Source organism: Heterodontus francisci, chromosome 47, assembly GCF_036365525.1.
Source record: "Heterodontus francisci isolate sHetFra1 chromosome 47, sHetFra1.hap1, whole genome shotgun sequence".
Lineage (NCBI taxonomy): Eukaryota > Metazoa > Chordata > Chondrichthyes > Heterodontiformes > Heterodontidae > Heterodontus > Heterodontus francisci.
This window is the reverse complement of record NC_090417.1, coordinates 19,154,384-19,176,035: the sequence shown is the minus strand read 5'-3', so window position 1 is coordinate 19,176,035 and position 21,652 is coordinate 19,154,384. Positions and strand designations below refer to the sequence as shown.

The 21,652-nt window shown below is 46.4% G+C and overlaps 1 protein-coding gene across 8 annotated transcripts in view; it reads right to left on the bottom strand.

Moving 5' to 3' along the window:
* Positions 1-21,652, bottom strand: part of kansl3 (KAT8 regulatory NSL complex subunit 3) — a 65,454-nt gene that overhangs the window by 11,632 nt on the left and 32,170 nt on the right. For 7 of the 8 annotated variants that reach the window (XR_010971145.1, XR_010971146.1, XM_068023227.1 and 4 more), the window contains 4 exons: positions 16,694-16,895; positions 14,363-14,440; positions 4,318-4,506; positions 2,188-2,272 (listed from right to left, as the gene is read on the bottom strand). Coding sequence is in view for 6 of the 8 variants with exons in the window: in XM_068023227.1 (XP_067879328.1) it covers positions 2,188-2,272; positions 4,318-4,506; positions 14,363-14,440; positions 16,694-16,895 (554 nt within the window). In the remaining 2 variants the exon portion in view is untranslated. The remainder of the gene's footprint in view (positions 1-2,187; positions 2,273-4,317; positions 4,507-14,362; positions 14,441-16,693; positions 16,896-21,652) is intronic. The other variant, XM_068023229.1, reaches the window with a different exon arrangement.

Here is a 21,652-nt window from a genome sequence, read left to right as displayed (position 1 = left end):
CACGTTGGGCTAAAGGCCAGGGACTCCACCTCGAGTGAAACCCTTCCCCTGCAGCTTTCATTTAGCCTGAATCGGTGTCATAGATCCAGGCCAATAAATATTTTTAATAGAATCTTGCTGCACTGAAGGAGGCCATTTGGCTCATCATGTTTGTGCCAGCTATTTGGAAGAGCTGCCAATCAGTCCCACTCTCCCATTCTTTCCTCACTGCCCTGCATATTTCCCCCAACATAGGTGGATACTGAAAGCAATCGCAGGCACAGGCCTTGTAATATCCTGCGTCTTGGATTCCTAGAAATTGCTGTTCTCTGGCTTTCAATTTGGTAAGTAGTTCACAGACACCAGGGACAGTTCCTTTAAGCTCCTGGAGAGTCCTTGGTGGACACGCATGTATCAGATCGATGGCTGCAGCCACCTCTGAGGTTCGGGATTCGTGGCCAGGCCACAGCGCTTGGTAATCATGCTAGACTGCAGCATCGATCGCAGCGTGACCAGTGCCGAGGGGCTGGTGCGTCGACCCCACTGCGGCCACTCTCGAACTGGTGTGGTTTTTGATCCATGCTGCAGCATGTTGCTTTGTATTGCAACACTGCAGGGACCGTTGGAACTCTGAAGCAATGGAAAAACAGCTTTCAATGTAGTCAATGGAGTAAGCATTTTTGAATTTATTAAAAGAACCGGTCCTGGGCCCTTCATATCAATAAATATAAACAAACCTTCCAGTCATTCTTCAACTGGCCAAGTCATAAACCAGATTAAGCATTATCAGCCAACCTTTCAAAACACCTAAGAACTAGGAGCAAGAGTAAACCATATGGCCAATCGAGCCTGCTCCACCATGCAATATGCTTGTGGCGGATCTTGATCGTCAACTCCACTTTCCTGCCCGCTTCTCATATCTGTCGAGTCCCTGAGGGGCCAAATATTTGTCGATCCCAGCCTTAAATATACTCAATGATGGCTCATCATCTGGGGGAAGAGAATTCCAAAGATTCATAACCCTCTGGGTGAAGACATTTCTGCTCACCTCAGTCCCGAATGATTGCACCAGGACCAGATGGGATCAATCCAAGGATACTGAAGGGACACTGGAAATCGCGGAGGCACTGGCCAAAATCTTCCAGTCTTCCTTAGACTAAGGGGTGATGCCCGAGGACTGGAAAATTGCGAATCTTAAATCCTTAGTCAAAATCGGGTGTAATGATAAGCCCAGCAACTACAGGCTAGTCCGTTTAACCCCGGTGATGAGGAAACTTCTGGACATGATAAATCGGGACAAAATTAATAGTCACTTGGGTCAATGCGGGTTAATTAAGGAAAACCAGCACGGTCTTGTGAAAGGCAAATCATGTTTAACTAACACGCTGGAGTTTTCTGATGAGGGTACACAGAAGGTTGAACAGGGTAATGCTGTTGATGTGGTGTACATGGACTCCCAAAGGCATTTGGTGAAGTGCCACACAACAGACTTCTCAGCCAAGTTATAGCTCATAGAATAAATGGGACAGTAGCAACATGGATACACAAGTAGCTGAGTGACAGGAAACAGGGAGTAGTGGTTAATGGATACTTTTTCGGACTGGAGGAAGGTTTGCAATGGAGTTCCCCGGGGGTAGCTGTTAAGACCCTTGCTCTTCCTGATACATATTCAAGACCTAGACCTTGGTGTACAGGGCACAATTTCAAAATTTGCACACAGTGTGAAACTTGGAAGCGTCGTCAACCGTGAGGAAGATCGCGTCGAACTTCAAAAGGACGTAGACAGGTTGGTGGAATGGGCGGACAAGTGGCAGATGAAATTTCATGCAGACAAAGTGTGAAGTGATTCATTTCGGTAGGAAGAACGTGCAGAGATAATATAAAGGGCAGAATTCTAAAAGAGGTGCAGGAGCAGAGGGACCTGGGTGTACATGTGCATCAATTATTGAAAGTGACAGGATAGGTTGAGAATGCGGTTAATATAGCAGTCAGCAGCCTAGGCCATATTAATTGGGGCATAGAGTACAAAAGCAAAGTAGTTATATACTTCGATAGAACACTGGTTGGGCCTCAAATGGAGTATTGTGTCCAGTTCTGGACACCACTCTTCAGGGAAAGTGTGAGGTATTAGAGAGTGTGCAGAGAAGATTCACCATTTGACACTGATGAACTGCCGCAATTTGCACTGCCGTGTGAGACTGCACTCACCGTTGACCTGTTAGAACTCCAGTCAGCTCCTTGTCGCCAGATCCTGGTTGACTAACCGACAATGTCAAGGGTTTCCCGGCCCCACCTGCCGGGAAGGAAAAATAAATCAATGTCTCCTTTTCCTGAAATCAGTTCTTGGGATGTGAACGTCGCTGGCATTTATATGGTGAACTGCCTACCAATGAGTGGCTTGCTAGGCCGTTTCAGATGGCAGTTAAGAGTCAACCACATTGCTGTGGGTCTGGAGTCACAAAGAGGCCAGGCCAGATAAGGATGGCAGATTTCCTCCCCTGAAGGACATTAATGAACCAGATGGGTTTTTTCGGCACTGATAGTTTTATGATTAGTCATGAGACTGGCAGTTTATTCCAGATTAATAATTTGAATTGAAATCCATCAGCCCGATGACACTCAGTCAACACTCTCCCTGATCAGACGGCATTTCTGCTCCACCTTGATTAAGAACCTGCTCCTATTCTGCTCAAGCCCCTTCACCAAGACCAGCCTTCACCCTCCTCAGTCTGGTAGTTCTTCCGCTGTCTAGAGCGGAGTCCTCTGGTCTGCTGAAGCTCTGCCCAACACAAAGAAGTTTCTCAAGGGAGCACATAAGCTGAACCCAGATATTATCAGAATTGCCTCGTAACTCCAGAAATGGGGGAACTTAAGCCCAGGCTTTGGAGAGAAGTGCCCAATTTCAAAATAACTTGTGATGCGTCCCCTCTGCCCCTGCCTACTTTCCCACCAGCACTTTCATATCTTGTCAATGACTTTGAAAACTTTTCCGTGAAGACAAAACTACATCTCTGCTGATCACAATCAGCAACAGTGAGCACAAAAAAGACAAGCAGCCTTTAAAGGCCAGCTGCGCAAAAAGCTACCTGCACAAACAAAAAGCAGAGAGAGCAGATTAAAATGATTTTAGTCAGGTCCTGGCGAGAGCAACTCTTCCTCGACATCATGTTCTTCACCAGTGAAATCAGCCCTGAAGGGCTTACATGTGTCTCAAGTTTAACTTACTTGTGTATAGGAACATAGGACTTACGAGCATGAGTTTCAGCCCTTGGAGCCTGCTCCGCCATTCTATAAATCACAGCTGATGTGGTGGCGGTCCCAACTCCACTTTCCTGTCTTCCCCCTATAACCCTCGACTCCTTTGTCTATCCAAAATCCATCTAACTCAGCCTTGAATAAATTCAATGACCCAGTCGCGACTGCTTTCTGGGGAAGAGCATTCCACAGACTAAAAACCCTTAGAGAAAAAATTTCTCCTGATTTGCGTCTTAGAAGGGAGACCTCTTACTCTAATCTGTGTCCCCTACTTCTAGTCTCCCCTGTAAGAGGAAACATCCTCCCAGTATTCACTCTATCAAGTCCCCACAGGATCTTCCATGTTTTGGTTTAACAGTTGGCTCATTTGTGCTCACTCTCCAGGATCACTGACATGCATCTACAACCCAATCTGGTGGGTAGCGCCCAGAGGGCGAACAGACATCCTACTTACTGTTTTCAGCTTAATGCAAACCGCAAGGCTGATAACAAGAACAGTGAAAGGACGTAAACTGCAATCAGACTGTGATCTAAGGTACAAACCACGAAACAGGGCAACTGGAGTAACAGGTGAGCAGGATGGGAGACAGTGCAGTAGCTGGCAGTCATCATCACCACATTCCCTCTTCAGGTACACAAACAACACAACAGGCTCCTCCCCAAGTCTCATCCTCAGCAATATTGTCAGTTTTACTTTGGGTTTCCCCAACATCTGGTATAGCCCCTCCTAACCTCCTCCACAAGTGCAGCAAGCTATGGTGTTTCAAGCAAGTTAACAAATTTAGGATATGGTTTTGTCAACACCCTCAAGTGCCTCAGACCAGCTGTGCAATGCCCATTAACAACTATCTACTTAATTTACAATTGAAATGTATTTGCTCACATGCTTGCTGATTCCCGATTCCCCCCTGCATCAGCACTCAACACAGTTCTCACATAACAATTCCTGTAGAGCGAAGGAACATCAGGTCCCAGATATGGAGGAGCGGGTAACTGGAGCATGGAGGAAGTTGGACAGTTGCTTGTCTACTCTTTGAGGCAATGAAGTGCAGAAAAAAGCGCAATGGCGAGATACCTGCTTACCCTCCTTGGCACCTGCGTAGGGCACGGTAGCAGCTGTCGTCTCTCCGTGGGACAGAATGGTTACTTTGATCTTGGCTCTTTTTGCGGGCTTGGAGACCACTTGAGTTGGGCTTGATGTCTGCCGTCTTTTCAGCTGGCTCTTCACATCCTCCTTCTCCGCCAGGTCTTGCTGCTCCGATGACACTGGAACTTAAAATTAAGCAAAGTACATGTGTAACTAGTGGATTAGTGCAGAAAAACAACAAGAAAATCTCCAAACACTCCTTTCATTTAATTGCTGACAGAAAGCAGTGCTAACATTCTTATCCCTGAGACAGAAAGTTGCGCGTTCGAGCTTCAGCACAGAATTCAGGCTGACATTCCAGTGCAGTACGAAGAGAGTGCTGCACTGTCAGAGGTGCCATTGCTCAAATGAAACATTAAATCAAGGCTCTGTCTGCACTCTTGGGTGGATGTGAAAGATCCCACTGCACCATTCAATGAATAGTGGGGGAGTTCTTTATCTTGACAGGGTAGATGGAGATGTTGTTTCCCCCGCCTGGGGAGTCTAGAACTAGAGGTCACAGTGTCAGGATAAGGGCTCGGCCATATTTGGGAAAGGAAAAATTTCTTCACTCCAGAGGGTTGCAAATCTTTGGAATTCTCTAACCCAGACAGCTATGGGTGCTCAGTCTTTGGAAATATTACATTCGGAGATCAATAGTATTTTTGGTACGAAGGGAATTCAGGAAATAGTGCGGGAAGGTGTAGTTGAAGTAAAGATCAGCAACGATGGTACTGAATGGCGGAGCAGGCTCAAAGGGCAAAATGGCCTCTTTTTTATTGTCTTACTCTCTGGCCAACCTCATGACGTCCCTTTGGGTCTGCTCTGCATTTTAATCACATCATGGCTGGTCCTTGACCTGAACTCCACTTCCCTGATGGTACAAGGAAGAACGATGGCAGCTGCATTTCAAAGCAGGAGACAAGACTCTTGGATACTCAGAGTGTTGAGCTGAACAGCAGCAGCATCTATTTGGCAAGAAAGAAATCAAGGATGACATCATAGAACAACAGGTAAATGATAGAAAAACAAAATACTGTGGATGCTTGGAAATATGAAATAAAAACAGGAAGTGCTGGAAATGCTCAGCATCTGTGGAGAGAGAGAGACAGAGATAACTTTTCAGGTCTGTGACCTTCATCAGAACAGATGAAAGGTTAAAGACCTTAGAGAGAGAGAGAGAGAGAGAGAGAGAAAGAGAGAGAGAAAGAGAGAGAGAAAGAGAGAGAGAAAGAGAGAGAGGGAGAGGGAGAGAGAGAGAGAGAGAGCACTGAAACAGGCCCTTCGGCCCACCGAGTCTGTGCCGAACATCAACCACCCATTTATACTAATCCTACACTAATCCCATATTCCTACCAAACATCCCCACCTGTCCCTATATTTCCCTACCACCTACCTATACTAGTGACAATTTATAATGGCGAATTTACCTATCAACCTGCAAGTCTTTTGGCTTGTGGGAGGAAACCGGAGAAAACCCACGCAGACACAGGGAGAACTTGCAAACTCCACACAGGCAGTACCCGGAATCGAACCCGGGTCCCTGGAGCTGTGAGGCTGCGGTGCTAACCACTGCGCCACTGTGCCGCCCTTGAACCTGAAACGTTAACAGGTAGATGATAGGTTGTTAAGTCTTAGCGTTGTCTTTTTTCCCCTCTGTTATATGAATAGGAAGGAAATAGAGGGATATGGGCCCCGGAAGTGCAGAAGGTGTTAGTTTCGGCAGGCATCAAGATCGGCGTAGGCTTGGAGGGCCGAATGGCCTGTTCCTGTGCTGTACTGTTCTTTGTTAGAGAAGTGAATCAAAATCATAAAGATAGTTAGTTGGTGAATAATTTTTAAATTTAGTAAATAAAAATTTGCACAGTTTTAAATAGGCTGAATTCTAAGTAAGTCTTAAGTTTTATTTCTGCTCAGTTTAGATAACCATTCAATAAATCGAGGCATGGCAGAGCACCTCAGGCCATCAGAGGCATATCCTGCTCCATGTGGGAACCCCAGGACACTTCTTGTGCAGGAAGTGTTGTCAGCTGGAGGAGCTTGAGCAGCAGTGCATCTGCAAGGCTGAGAGCTGTGAGGATAGCACGTTACTGGAAGTTGCCACCCTGCAGCTTGAGTGCACAGGCAGACGGCCAATGGGTGACTGCCAGTCAAGAAGGACCAGTTAACTGGTGCACGAGTCCCAAGTGCATCTCACTCTCTATCTAACAGTTCTGAATACTGGTGAGGATGATAGTTTCAATTGGAAATACAGCCAGAGTCAAGGCCACAGAACCATAGGTGGCTCAGATGTGCAGGGGAAGAGAGAGGAGAAAGGGGAGGAACGAAATAGTGATAGGGGATTCAATAAGGGAACAGACAAGCATATCTGCGGCTGCAGATCTGACTTCTTTTATTTATTCATGGGATGTGGGCATCGATGGCTGGGCCAGCATTTATTCACCATCCCCAATTGCCCTCGAGAAGGTGGTAGTGAGTTGCCTTCTTGAACCGTTGCAGTCCTTGGGGTGTAGGTACACCAACAGTGCTGTTAGCAAGGGATTTTGACCCAGCAACAGTCAAGGAATGGGATATAGTTCCAAGTCAGGATGGTGTGTGTCTTGGAGGGGAACTTGCAGGTGGTGGTGTTTCCATTTATCAGCTGCTCTTGTCCTTCTAGGTGACAGGGGTGGCGGGTTTGGAAGGTGCTGTCGAAGGAGCCCTGGTGAGTTGCTGCAGTGCATCCTGTAGATGGTACACACTGCTGCCACTGTGCATCAATGGTGAAGGGAGTCAATGTTGAAGATGGAGGATGGGGTGCCAATCAAGCTTTGTCCTGGATAGTATTGAGCTTCTGGAGTGTCGTTGGAGCTGCATCCATCCAGGCAAGTGGAGAATATTCCATCACACTGCTGACTTGTGCCTTGTAGGTGGTGTGACTCCAGGTCAGGATGTTGCCTCGCTGGTGCCAGCATCACTGAGTAGTTGCAGAGTATTCAGAGGGGGGGAGGGTGAACAGCCAGAGGTCATGATCCATCTTGGTATCAATGACATAGGTATAAACAGTGATGAGATTCTGCAGGCATATTTCAGGGAGCTAGCAATGAAATGAACAAGTAGGACCCCAAAGATAGCAATCTCCAGATTACTCCCCATGTCACAAGCTACTGAGCAGAAGTAGGAGGGTAGTGCAGCTGGATGTGTGGATGGAGAGATGGTGCAGGAGAGAGGGCTTTAGATTCCTACGGAACTGGGACTGGTCTTGGCGGAGGTGGAACATGCACAAGGCACACAGTTTGCATCTCAACTGGGCCAAGACCAATATCATCACAAGGAGGTTTGCTTGTGCTGTTGGGGAGGGAGATGGGAAGCTGAGCGTACATTCAGAAAGGAAAGAAGTAACGGTGGAAATAGAAGACAGAAAATTAGTATGCAAGTATGGAAAGCCAAGAAACAAAATGTAGAAAATAGAGGACAAAAGAATGGTTCAGTGATTAGTGGTATATATTTCAATGTAAGGAGTCTAGTGATGAGGCAGCTGAGCTGAAAACATGTTTCGAAGTATGACATCATAGCTATTACTGAAGTGTAGCTTAAAGGAGGCAGGAATGGAAGCTCAACATTCCTGGTCACAGGGTTTGCAAATGGAATAGACAGGAAATTGCTATGTTGGTTCAAGAGCAGGTCAGAGGCTTGGAATTCTGTGGCAAGTAACTCATCTCCTGACTCCCCAAAGCCTGTCCACCATCTACAAGGCACAAGTCAGGAGTGTGATGCAATACTCTCCACTTGTCTGGATGGGTGCAGCTCCAACAACACTCAAGAAGCTCAACACCATCCAGGACAAAGCAGTCCGCTTGATTGTCACCCCATTCACACCCTCCACCACCGACGCACGGTGGCAGCAGTGTGTACCATCCACAAGATGCACTGCAGCAATGCACCAAGGCTCCTTAGACCACACCTTCCAAACCTGCAATCTCTACCACCTCGAAGGACAAGGGCAGCAAATGCATGGGAACACCACTACCTGCAAGTTCCCCTCCAAGTCACACACCACCCTGACTTGGAACTATATCGCCGTTCCTTCACTGTTGCTGGGTTAAAATCCTGGAACCCCCTTCCTAATAGCACTGTGGTTATACCTACCTCACATGGACTGCAGCGGTTCAAGAAGGCAGCTCACCACCACCTTCTCAAGGGCAATTAGGGATGGGCAATAAATGCTGCCCGAGCCTGCGATGGTCACATCCCATGAATGAATAAAAAGACATACACAGCTGTACAGCTGAGAGGAGGGATGATAGGCCAGAAGGAGCATCAAATGAGCCCATTTGGGTTAGGACGAACAGAAATGGGGAAATTTCACTGCCTTCATCAGTCAGGGCATACAGTATAAAAATTGGCAAGTCATGCTGCAGCTGTACAGAACTTTAGTTCGGCCACACTTAGAATATTGCGTGCAATTCTGGTTGCCACACTACCAGAAGGACGTGGAGGCGTTGGAGAGGGTACAGAAGAAGTTTACCAGGATCTTGCCTGGTCTGGAGGGAATTTGCTATGAGGAGAGGTTGGATAAACTCGGATTGTTTTCACTGGAACGAAGGAGGTGGAGGGGTGACATGATAGAGGTTTACAAAGTTATGAGCAGCATGGACAGAGTGGATAGTCAGAAGCTTTTTCCCGGGGTGGAAGATTCAGTTACTAGGGGACATAGGTTTAAGGTGCGAGGGGCAAAGTTTAGAGGGGATGTGCGAGGCAAGTTCTTTACACAGAGGGTGGTGAGTGCCTGGAACTTGCTGCCAGGGGAGGTGGTGGAAGCAGGTACGATAGCGACCTTTAAGAGGCATCTTGACAAATACATGAATAGGATGGGAATAGAGGGATACGGTCCCCGGAAGTGCAGAAGGTTTTAGTTTAGGCAGGCATCAAGATCGGCGCAGGCTTGGAGGGCCGAATGGCCTGTTCCTGTGCTGTACTGTTCTTTGTTCTTTGAAAGTACACTGTTGACACCCAAACAGTCAGATGACGATAGAAGAGTAAATACATAGGCAAATTACTCTAAGGGCTGAAATAGGGCAGTAAAATTAGGGAATAAATTAAGTGTAAAAGAGGGCGCAGAATTCTTAAATAGCATTCAGGAGAACCTTTTTTTAGCCAGTACATATAAGGGGCAGTTCTGCCCTGAGTATTAGGGAATGGAGCTGGGAAGGTGGAAGAAATAGCAGTAGGAAAGGATTTCAGTGGTAATCCTCATGCACTTAGATTTACAGCAGTTATGGAAAAGGATCAAGACAGACCAAGAGCAAAAGTTCTATCTTGGGAAAGGTCAATTTGACTAAGCTGAGATGTGATGTGGCAAAACTGGACTGGAAACAGCTACTTCAAGGTACACCAATATCAGAGCAATGGGAGGCATTCAAGAAGGGATAAAGAGTGTTTGGAACACCATGTTCTCACAAAAAAAAATGGGGCATCCAAATCTACTCCCTGGTGTTACGACTGTGGTAGGAGCAACGCACTGTCAATTTAGTCCCGTCACTTCACAGGTCGCAGCATATTATTAAGCTTTCACACCCAATCGGAAAACACACAAATTAAACACTCTCGTAACCCCAGAATGAAACAAACCAATCCGGGTATCTTTAGACAACATCAAATTAACTATATTAAAAAAAACTAAACCTCAACACTTTTAAGATAAACCTATGTCTAAAGACTTTATAACTTATTTTAATCCAACTCCCCATTCACACACATACATTTAAAAAGTGGAGTTTAAAAAAAACGAGCTGTCTCTTAAGAATAACATTAATTCAGTTTTTGTAGGTTATGTTCCTGATGGATGAGGTCTCCAAATGTGGAGATAGTCGAAGGCCACTCGAAGCTCTTCAGTAGGAAGGCATTCAACTCTTCGGCTGCAGCAAGCATTCAACAGTTCTTTGAACAATGAGCACAGCTATACAAATAGTTTCTTGATAAAGGCTTTTTCTTCTTTCCTGAGGGAATTAACTTGGCTCGTCGCTCCTTGTAGAATTTTCTGCTGACAGGAATTAGACTGCTTTCTGTCTCTTCAGTTCACCTCGCTGGAAAGTCTCTCAGAACTAACCGGTTTCAGCCATTCCACACACAGCCAAGTGGAAACATTACCATCTGACCTCTCTCTCCCCTGCTGCTGCACACTGCGTCTCAGGAATTCCAGAACCTTTTTTCCCTTTCAAGCTGCACTGTTTTTAACAGAGTCTTCAAGGCACACACACTGTTTTTAATCCGAGGAGAAAAATAATTACAGGTCCATGACACTCGACATCAAAGAGCATATAGAGAAGGATTAGAAAAGAAAGCTCATGTCAGCTGCCAAAAGCTCAATACACTTCAGAAAGCCTAGAGGGGTACAGAAAGTGCAGGGGTGAAATTAAAAAGGAAATAATGAAAGCAAAGAGAGGGAATGAGAAAAATATTGGCAAGTAAAATCAAGGAAAACCCAAAATTGTTTGATAAATGCATAAAGAACAAGAGGATATCGAAGTAAAAAGTAGGATCTATTGGAGACCAAAAAGGTAAAGTGTGTGGAAACAGAAGACATGGGCATGGTTCTCAATGAATACTTTGGGTCTGTTTTCACTAAAGATGATGAAGCAGACCCTGTTGTTAAGGAGGTGAAGTGTTAAATATTGGATGGAATAAACATTGTGAGGGAGAAATATTAAGACATTTAGCATTGTCACGCTCATGCATGAAATTATGAACTATATAATGAAGTTATAAAAACAAACCCAAAATGGGCACTTTTCATGAAAAACAAGATGGAGTCGAGAAGCAATGTGACCTTATCCTATACGACCAATACACATGTAAACTACAAGAATCCTGAGTCAACGTCATGTCTGGACCAGCCTTGAAGAAGTCTTTTACATGTAAACAGCCCATTCTGTATTAATGGCTGCCTCTCTTCACCAAATTGGGTTAACAATGGCATGGCAGACATCACGTCTCCAAATTCAAACTCAAATGAATGGGTGTGAAAAGGCTCCACTTGATCAAAATGAAATGAATATGAGAGACATCCAGACCCCATTGCCCAACAATGGCCTCACAATCAGACACCCTTTATGAGGACAATGGCAAAGAGAAATCATGGTCACATGACAGAAACGAGGGGTCTGATAAGGAGCTCAATAAAAGCATTTGCCAGGCAGACAAACGCATAGACAGCGGGATAGAAATTCCAGCGGGAGGAGGAGCTTGCCAAGAACACCATCTTTAAACTAGCCGTCTATCTGGAAGCAAAGACAGAAAGTGGCTTTGAGACCTGCTACTTGAGAAATCTGACCAGGGTTTTCAACACTGAAAACTGTGACTGAGATACAACAAATCAAAATCGGCAACCATGTGTTCGTCCTCCTAAAACTTTCCAAGTTTTGTCTTCTTTGAACCAGGAAAAAGGAAAAATAGGCCTTCACCACTTTTACATCTTCACCCAGCCCCGGGGAAAAACACAAGTTTTACAGTGAAATCTTGCAAAACCTATCAGACCTAAATGCTTGTTGTCTTTTAACTTTTATTGCGTGTGTGTGTCTGTGTGCGCGTTAACGTGGGTGAAGTTGCGAATATTTTCTGGTGTTGTGTAAGAAACATTTATCTTTCTTCAAACCTGCAGGAAAACCTGTCATTTGTCTGTCGGTTGACCATTAAAATGCTCAGGGGTTGAAACAAATTTCTAATATACACGCAGCCTTTGGGCAGTGAAAGCCGAAAAAATGGCAACCATTCCCATCATTGCCCATCTTTACTATCAGCATCCTTGAAAGTGGATAAATCGCCAGGCCTGCATTAATGCATCCCAAGCTGCTAAGAGAAGCAAGAGAATAAATCGCAGAGGCTCTGACCACCATTTCCAATCCTTTCTGGCTACAGGTATAGCTTAAGAAAACTGGAAGACTGCCAACGTTGTGCTGTTCTTCAAAAAGGTAGGAAGGGATAGCCAAGTAATTACAGATCAGTCAACCTAACCTCTGTGTTGGGCAAAAATTTCAGACACAATATACATCGTTATTTAGAAAGGCACGGATTAATCAAAAACAGCACGGATTTGTTAAGGTAAGGTTGTGTTGTGACTAATTTGAATGAATTTTTTGAGGAGGTATCAAAAACGCTCCACAAGGGGAGTGCGTTTGATGTCTACATGGATTTTATAAAGGCTTTTGACAAGGTCCCACCTGGCAGATTGATGAATAAATTTGAAGTGCATGGGATCCAAGGAAACGTGGCAAGTTGGACCCAAAATTGGGTCAGTGGCAGGAAGCAAAGGGTATCGTCGATGGGTGTTTTTCTGACCAGACGACAGTTGTCAGTGGGTTCCGCAAGGCTCAGAACAAGGTCCCTTGCTTTTAGTGGGACCGATCAATGATTTAGACTTAAATGTAGGGTGCACGATTAAGAAGTTTACAGATGATATGAAAATTGGCCATGTGATTGACATCAAGGAAGAAAGCTGTAGAGTGCACGAAGATATCAATGGACTAGTCATGTGAAGAGGAGTGACAAATGGTGTTCAATTATAGACATGTGAAGTCATGCACTTGGGAAGGACAAACAGGGCAAGAGAATACACAATAAATGGTAGGATTCTGGGAAGTGTGAGGAAAAGAGGGACCTAGGAGTGCTTGCCCACAGATCCCTGAAGCTGAGGAGTTCAAGAAGGCATACGGATACTTTCCTTTATTAGCCGAGGCAGGGAATGACATAGCAAGGAGGTTATACGACCACAGCAGAGAACACGAGTCAGACTGCAGCTCGAGGATTGGTCGTTTGTTGTTTTCTTTGAAGCAGAGGTGGCTGAGGGGAAATTTAATTGCGGTCTATAAAATTATGAGGTGCCTAGAGTGGATAGTAATGACCTATTTCTTGTAACAGAGGGGTCATTAACCAGGAGACATAGATTTAAATTAATTAAAATTACTATAAGAAACAAGGTGCAGTACATTTTATAGAGTTGATAAATATTTGTTTGATAAGTCAGTTAATTACCATCGACAACTTGCTGGAATGGAGAAACCTTAGAAACAGTCTAGAACTAGGGAGAAACCTCAGAAACAGAGTCTAGAACTAGTTTTTGAAGTATTTCCTATGATCTATTTACAACATGCATAGTGGCAACAATCTGGAATGCTCTGCCTTAAAGGGTGGTGAAGGCAGATACAAATCATGGCTTTGGAAAGGGAACTGGATAAGTAACTGAAGGGAAAAGATTTGTAGGGCAATGGGCAAAGAGCTGGGGAGTGGAACTAGTAAAATTGCTCTTGCAGAAAGCTGACACAGACTTGATTGGCTGAATTGTTTTCTTCTGTGCTGTAACCATACTATGATTATAACTGCTGGAGTGATGAGAGAGGAGTTGAAGAGTAACCTTTTCATCCACAGTGGCGGGGGCCTTGAACTCACAGCCTGAAAGGGTGGTAAACAAGGTTTCTACCAAGCTGCCGAAAGTTGCCTTACAGGCCGCACAGAAGTCGACCTCTCACCGCACAGGCACAGCTGCACAAAAAAATGTTAAGACCTGCACGCTTCAATAAATTGGCTGTGCACTCCAAAAAAAAAATTAGAGGGTGCGTTGGAGACAGAGGCAAAACCCTCATCACATTTAAAAACACGTGGATATGCACAAATTTAGTCGGAAAACATTTCTCTTCATCCAGTACTAGTTGTCAGACAAGCAGTCTTATGATTTAGAGACAGCGGAGGGATCAAGAGAGGTGCTGATCAGGCAGAGCTGGGTATTGTCAGTACCCATGTGCAAACTGACGATCTCAGTTAAATGTAATAAGTTCCTCCCTGAACTTATCAGGTTTTGCTACACTGAAAGTTAACACTGCTGAATTCCAGCTCTGGTAACAAGCAACTGTGCAGATGGCACCAGGTATGCAGTCACACGGGACAGTAATGAAGCATGGGATTCACTGTCCGTGTGTGAACTCCTGATTGAGTTGGGATGCCCGACGGGGAGAGAGGAGACAGACTTACCAAAAACACAGGCTGAGCTGGCTGGACTCAAATTCTTCCTCACCAGCATGTTTTGTTTCAGAAAAGCAGCAAACTGAGCTGGAATCAATCATAGGACAATTAGCAAATTACAAGATCTCTAGTCCCATTTCTCAGAGTCTCAGAAACGCACAGTGAGTCATTCAAAGTTAAACTTACAATCCGCGGGCAGTGAACAGTGCAGACCTGAGGCAGCCTTGCTGCTCAGTGATTGGTGGGGAACGCAAGGAATCACAGAATGGTACAGTAAAGGTAGATGGAAAAGTAAGAGGTAAGGAGGACACAAACAGGCTGCAAAGGGATATGGATGGTTAAGTGAGTGGGCAAAAACATGGCAGATGGAATGTAATGTAATGTGGCAAAGTGTGAAGTTGTCCATTTCGGAAGGAGCAACAGAAAAGCAGATTATTTTTTCAAATGGTGAGTGACTGTGAAATGTTGGTGTTTAGTCAGAGTTGGTGAAGAATATAAACTTGATGCCTTTATATAAACTTGTAATGGTATGAAGGAAGTCTTGGGAGTTGTACATAAATCACAGAAAATTAACATGCTGGTGCAGCAAGCAATTAAGAAAACTAATAGTACGTTGGCCTTTCTTGCAAAAGAATTGCAGGATAAGAGTGAAGACGTCTTACTACAATTGTATAGGGGCTTGGTAAGACCAAACCTGGAGTACGAAGCACAGTTTTGGTCTCTTTACCTAAGGAAGGACATACTTGCCTTGGAGGGGGTGCAACAAAGGTTCACTAAACTGATTACTGGGATGAGAAAATTGTCCTACGAGGAGAGATTCAGTTGACTAGGCCTATATTCCCTAGAATTTGGATCAATGAGAGATGATTTCATTGAAACATACATAATTCTTAAGGTAAAAGCAAAATACTGCGGATGCTGGAAATCTGAAATAAAAACAAAGTGCTGGAAATACTCAGCACATCGGGCAGCATCTGTGGAGAGAGAAGCCGAGCGAACGTTTCAGGTCTGTGTTCTGATGAAAGGTCACAAGCCTGAATTACCTACGTTTCAATGAAATCATCTTTCATTGATCCAAATTCTAGGGAAGAAAAGCCCAGTCTACGGAATCTCTCTTCAAAGAACAATTTTCTCATCCCAGGCATCAGTCTAGTGAACGTTTGTTGCTTCTCTCTCCACAGATGCTGCCTGACCTGCTGACTGTTTCCAGCCCTTTCTGTTTTTATTTCATAATTCTTCAGGTGCTTGTCAGGGGAGATGCTGAAAGGCTGTATACCCTGCCTGGAGAGTCTTGCATTCGGAGTCAGAATCTCATGATAAGGGCGAGGTGGGAAGAAAATCACTCCAAAAGTTGTGGACCTTTGGAATTCACCAACCCAAAGAGCTGTGGATGCTCAGTCCTTGAGGATATTTAAGACAGAGGCGAGTAGATTTTTGGGTGTCAAGGGATATGGGTATAGTGCAGGAAGGTGGAGTTGAGGACAAGGTTCAGCTGTGATTTTGAATGGCAGTACAGGCTTGAAGGGCCAAATGGCCATTCCTGCTCCTATTACTGTGTGTTCTCATATTAGATTCTATTCTAATATGAGAACATATGGTAATAGGAGGAGGAGTAGCCATTTGGCCCATCATACCTGTTCCAGCTCTTCGCTAGACTTAACCAATTAGTCCCAGTCCACTGCTCTTACTCTATGGCCCTGCCAGTTGCCCCCTTCAAATATTTATGCAATTTCCTTTCGCAAGTTACGATGAAAGCTCCTTTCACCACCCAGTCAGGCAGTGCATCCCAGGTCACAACAACTTGAATTAAAAACTTCCCAGGACTGAAATGTCCATATGGGATCAAAAGTGTCTCAACTCACGAGGCATCCCGTAGTTCCAACTCACAGCTGACGGAGACTCCATCCATTGAAAATGAACGCAGTGAATAATCAGCACTGGAGAATCTCAAAGACACCCAACTAGCATCGTAAAACATTGAGATTACAATAACATAGCACACGGGATTGCGGGGGGGTGTGGGGGTTGAGGCGCGTGGTCACGTGATGGAAGGGGGGGGTGCGTGTGGGGTCGGCGCAACAGCACATAGCACGAAGGGAAATGCTGGGACACAGTGCAGAAGGAGACGCCGTTATGGTGCATGGTGTGGAGGGAGATGCAGTGACAGAATACTACGTGGGCAGCCTGTGCTCAAACATCTGTGTGCAGACTGTAGAAATGCCACTCCATCCCTCACAGCCGTACTGGGCTACACACCCTTCCGTGGAATTCCTCTCCACCTCACCAACCAACTGATCATGGAATTTGCACAAGAAGCTGCCTTTGACTGGACTGAGTTACCTTGAGCTTGCTTCTGTGTCAGCACCGTGCCTGTCCTCTGCATGTGCTGTTTGAGAATCTGAGTGAACTGGGCAGAAAGACTCGGCGACTGGCTGGCAGCAGTAGCAGTGGCCGTGATCAGGCTGGCCTTCTGGGCAGGAGACAAGGTTGAGCTCTTGGTCTTTGGGCTGGAGTTGGGGCTGCTCGACACACTGGACGTGCCCTGCAAAAAAGGGAACATGAGTAGATAAATAGAAACAGCACTGGGCTATACAGCCCCTGAAGCCTGCTCTGCTTTGTGATCAGATCATGACTGAGTTGATCATGGCCTCAACTCCACTTCCCTGCCTGTTCCGATAGCCCTTCAGTCCCTTGTAGATAAAATAAAACTGAATAGATTCAAGGCCGAGCTAGACAATGACTCAGCCTCCACTGCTCTTGGGTAGAGAATTCCAAAGATTTATGACCATCTGAAAAGAAATGCCTCCTCACCTCTGTCTTAAATGGGCGACCTCCTATTCTTAAACCGTGCCCCCTAGTTCAAGATTCCCCCACAAGAGGAAACATCCTCTCAACATCAACCCTGTCCAAACTCTTCAGAATCTTCTATGTTTCAATAAGATCATCTCTCATTCTTCTGAACTCCAACAGATATCGGCCCAACTTGCTCAGTCTTTCCTCACAAAACCTCTTCCTCCCATCAATCATCCAAATGAACCTTCTCTGAACTTCCTCCAAAGCAAGCTTAAATAAGACAACCAGAACTGTATGCAGTACTCTGGGTGTGGTCTCACCAATGTCCTGTACAGCTGCAGCAAGACTTCCCTACTTTTATATTTTAGCCCCCATGTAATAAAGGCCAACATTACTTTTGCCTTCCAAATTACTTGCTGTAACTGCATGCTAATGTCTTCTGTTTCATGTACGATAACACCCAAATCCCTTTGTAACGCAGCATCCCATTGTCTCTCGCCATTTACGTAATATTTTGCTCTTCTATTCTTCCGACTTAAGTGGATAATGTTACATTTTCCACACGTTATACTCCATCTATCCAATGTGTTGCCCACTCACCGAACCTATTTATATCCCTTTGCAGACTCTGCGTCCTCCTGACAACTTGCTTTCCCACCTATCTTTGTGTGGTCAGAAAATTTGTCTACAAGATACTCATTCCCATCAACCCAAGTAATTAATACAGATCTTAAATAGTTGAAGCCCCAGCACTAATCCCTGTGGCACCCCCACTAGTTACAGTTTGCCAACCTGAAAATGCTCCATTTATCCTGACTCTCTCTGTTGGTTCACCAATCCTCTATCCATACTAATATGCTGCCCCCCAACACCATGAGCTCTTATCTTGCGCAACCTTTTATGTGGCACCTTATTGAAAGCCTTTCGGAAATCCAAATAAACTACATCTACTGGTTCACCTTTATCCAGCCTGCTCATAACATTCTCAAAGAACTCCAATAAATTAGTCACGCATGACTTCCCTTTCAGAAAACCATGACGACTCTGCTTGACTGCATTATGACTTTCTAAATCTCCTGCTTCTACTTTCTTCTTAATTGATTCGCAACGCTTAACTGGCATCTCATTTCCTAGTTTCTGTCGCTCTCCTTTCTAGAAGAGAGATGCGACATTAATGGTTTTCCAACCCACTGGGACTTTTCCAGAATCTTGGGAATTTTGCAAAATTACACCCAATGCATTCACTACTTTTAAGACCCCAAGATGCAGGCCAATAGGTCAAGGGGACCTGCCAGCCTTATGTCCCATCTGTTTGCCCTCATGCTCCACAAACATGCACATCCTCAACAATGGGGGCACCCAGCACATAAGTGTCAAAGACAAGGCTGAAGCATTTGCATCCATCGTCAGCTAGAAGTGCCGAATGGAGAGCCACCTTGGACTCCTCCTGAGGTCCCCAGCATCACAGATGCCAGTCTTCAGCCAATTCAATTCACTCTGCGTGATATCAAGAAAAGACTGAAGGCACTGGATACTGCAAAGCCTATGGGCCCTGACAACATTCCAGCAATAGTACTGAAGACCTATGCTCCAGAACTAGTCGCGCCCCTAGCCAAGCTGTTCCAGTACAACTACAACACTGGCATCTAAAGCCTGGCTACCCGACCCAAACCCAACTAGACCCGACTATGTCGGGTTTGGGTTGGGACAAAATTTCGAGTCCAGCATTCGGTGTCGGGTCGGGTCAGGTGTCGGGCTGGACAGCACTTCCAGGAAGTCACGGGATCAGGCTTACCTATCCCCCACAACTCCAGCTGCAGGAATAGCCTGCTGCCAGAACAGATGAAGGAGATTCCTGTCAGGTTCGGGTTGGCTGTGGTCGGGTTGGGTTTTAACTTTATACACGTGCCAGGCTTTATAGGCATCTACCCAGCAAGGTGGTAAATTGCCCAGGTCTGTCCTGTACACAAAAAGCAGGACAAGTCCAACCCGGCCAGTTAACGCCCCATCAGTCAACTCTCAATCATCAGTAAAGTGATGGAAGGTGTCAGCAACAGTGCCATCAAGAAGCACTTAGTTAGCAATAACCTGCTCAGTGACACTCAGTTTGGGTTCCGCAAGGGCCACTCAGCTCTTGGCCTCATTACAGCCTTGGTTCAAACATGGACAAAAGAGCTGAACTCCAGCGATGAGGGGAGAGTGACTGCTCCTGACAGCAAGACAGTATTTGACCGAGTATGGCATCAAGGAGCCCGAGCAAAACTAGAGTCAATGGGAATCGTGGTAAACTCTCCTCTGGTTGGAGTAATACCTATCGCAAAGGAAGATGGTTGTGGTTGTTGGAGGTCAATCATCTCAGCTCCAGGACATCATTGCAGGAGTTCCTCAGGGTAGTGTCCTCGGCCCAACCACCTTCAGCTGCTTCATCAATGACCTTCCTTCAATCATAAGGTCAGAAGTGGGGATGTTCGCTGATGATTGCACAGTGTTCAGCACCATTCGCGACTCCTGAAATACTGAAGCAGCCCATGTCCATTTGCAGCAAGACATGGACAATATCCAGGCTTGGGCTGATAAGTGGCAAGTGGTAACATTTGCACCACACAAGTGCCAGGCAATGACCATCTCCAACAAGAGAGAATCTAAACATCTCCCCTTGACTTTCAGTGGCGTAACCATCACTGAATCCCCCACTATCAACATCCTGGTGGTCACCATTGACCAGAAACTGAACGGAGGCAGCCAATTAAATGCTGTGGCTACGAGTGTACGTCAGAGGCTGGGAATTTTGCGGCAAGTAACTCCCTTCCTGACTCCCCAATGCCTGTCCACCATCTACTAAGCAAAGGGCAGGAGTGCGATGGAATCCTCTCTATTTGCCTGGATGGGTGCAACTCCAACAACACTCAAGAAGCTCGACGCCATCCAGTACAAAGCAGACTGGTTGATTGGCTCCCCATCCATCACCTTCAACATTCACTCCCTCCACCACCGACGCACAGTGGCAGGACTATGTACCATCTATAAGATGCACTGCAACAACTCGCCAAGGCACCTTCCAAACCCATGACCTCTATCACCTAAAGGACGAGGGCATGGGAACACCACCACCTGCAAGTTCTCCTCCAAGCCACACACCATCTGACTTGGGAAAGATATTGCCGTTCCTTCACTGTCACTGGGTCAAAATCCTGGAATTACCTTCCTAACAGCACTGTTGGTGTACCTACCTAACATGGACTGCAGCGGTTCAAGGCAGCTCACCACCACCATCTCAAGAGCAATTCGGGATGGGCAATAAATGCTGGCATAGCCAGCGATGCCCACATCCCCCAAACAAATAACAAAAAAACACAAAAACATTTTATGACCTCAGGACAGCCCAAAACACATTACAGCCAAATAAATACTTTACAAGTGTAGCCGCTGTTGTAATGGAGGAAATGCAGCAGCCAATTTGCAGGAAGCAAGCTCCCACAAACAGTAACAGGTATTGAGTAGATAACCCGTTTTAAGTGATGTTGGTTGAGGCATAAATATTGGCCAGAACTCCCCGGTTATTTGAACATCTCATCTAAAAGATGGCACCTCCGACAGTGCGGTGCTCCCTCATTAATGATCCTCCGACACTGTGGCGCTCCCTCAGTACCAAAGGCCTGCTACCCGACCCGACCCCGATGGGACCCGATGACATGTGTCAGGTTGGGTTGGGTCGGGCTCCGCTTTTGTGCTCGGGTAAGATGCACACGGTAGGTGCTCTGCCGCTAAGTATTAAAAAAAAACTTACCTGAGCTGGGAGTCCGGGACGAAACAGAGTCTGCGCAGCAAGCGAGTGAGGTCACCATGACGTCATCACGCACATGCTGCAGCTTCCCAGTCGGAAGGTAAGTCAAGGGATGGTCGGGTTGGGCTCTGGTCAAGTCGAGTCAGGGTCGGTCTTGGGTCAGCTGTGGATCGCGGCGCTCCGTCAGTACCGCCCCACCGGCCCCGCGGCGCTCCCTCAGTACAGCCCCTCTGGCCGCGCGGCGCTCCCTCAGTACCGCCCCTCCGACCCAGTGGCGCTCCCTCAGTACCGCCCCTCCGACCCCGCAGCGCTCCTTCAGTACCGCTTCTCCGACACGCGGCGCTCCCTCAGTACCACCTCTCCGAACCCGCGGCGTTCCCTCAGTACCGTCCCTCCGCCACCGCACCGATCCCTCAGTACCGCCTCTCCGAACCCGCAGCGTTCCCTCAGCACCGTCCCTCCGACCCCGCAGCGTTCCCTCTGTACCGCCCCTCCGGCCCCGCAGCGCTCCTTCAGTACCGCCCCTCCGACCCCGCAGCGCTACTTCAGTACCGCCCCTCCGACCCCGCACCGTTCCCTCTGTACCGCCCCTCCGGCCCCGCAGCGCTCCCTCAGTACCGCCCCTCCGACCCCGCGGCGTTCCCTCAGTACCGCCTCTCCGACCCAGCGGCGCTCCTTCAGTACCGCCTCTCCGACCCAGCGGCGCTCCCTCAGTACCGCCC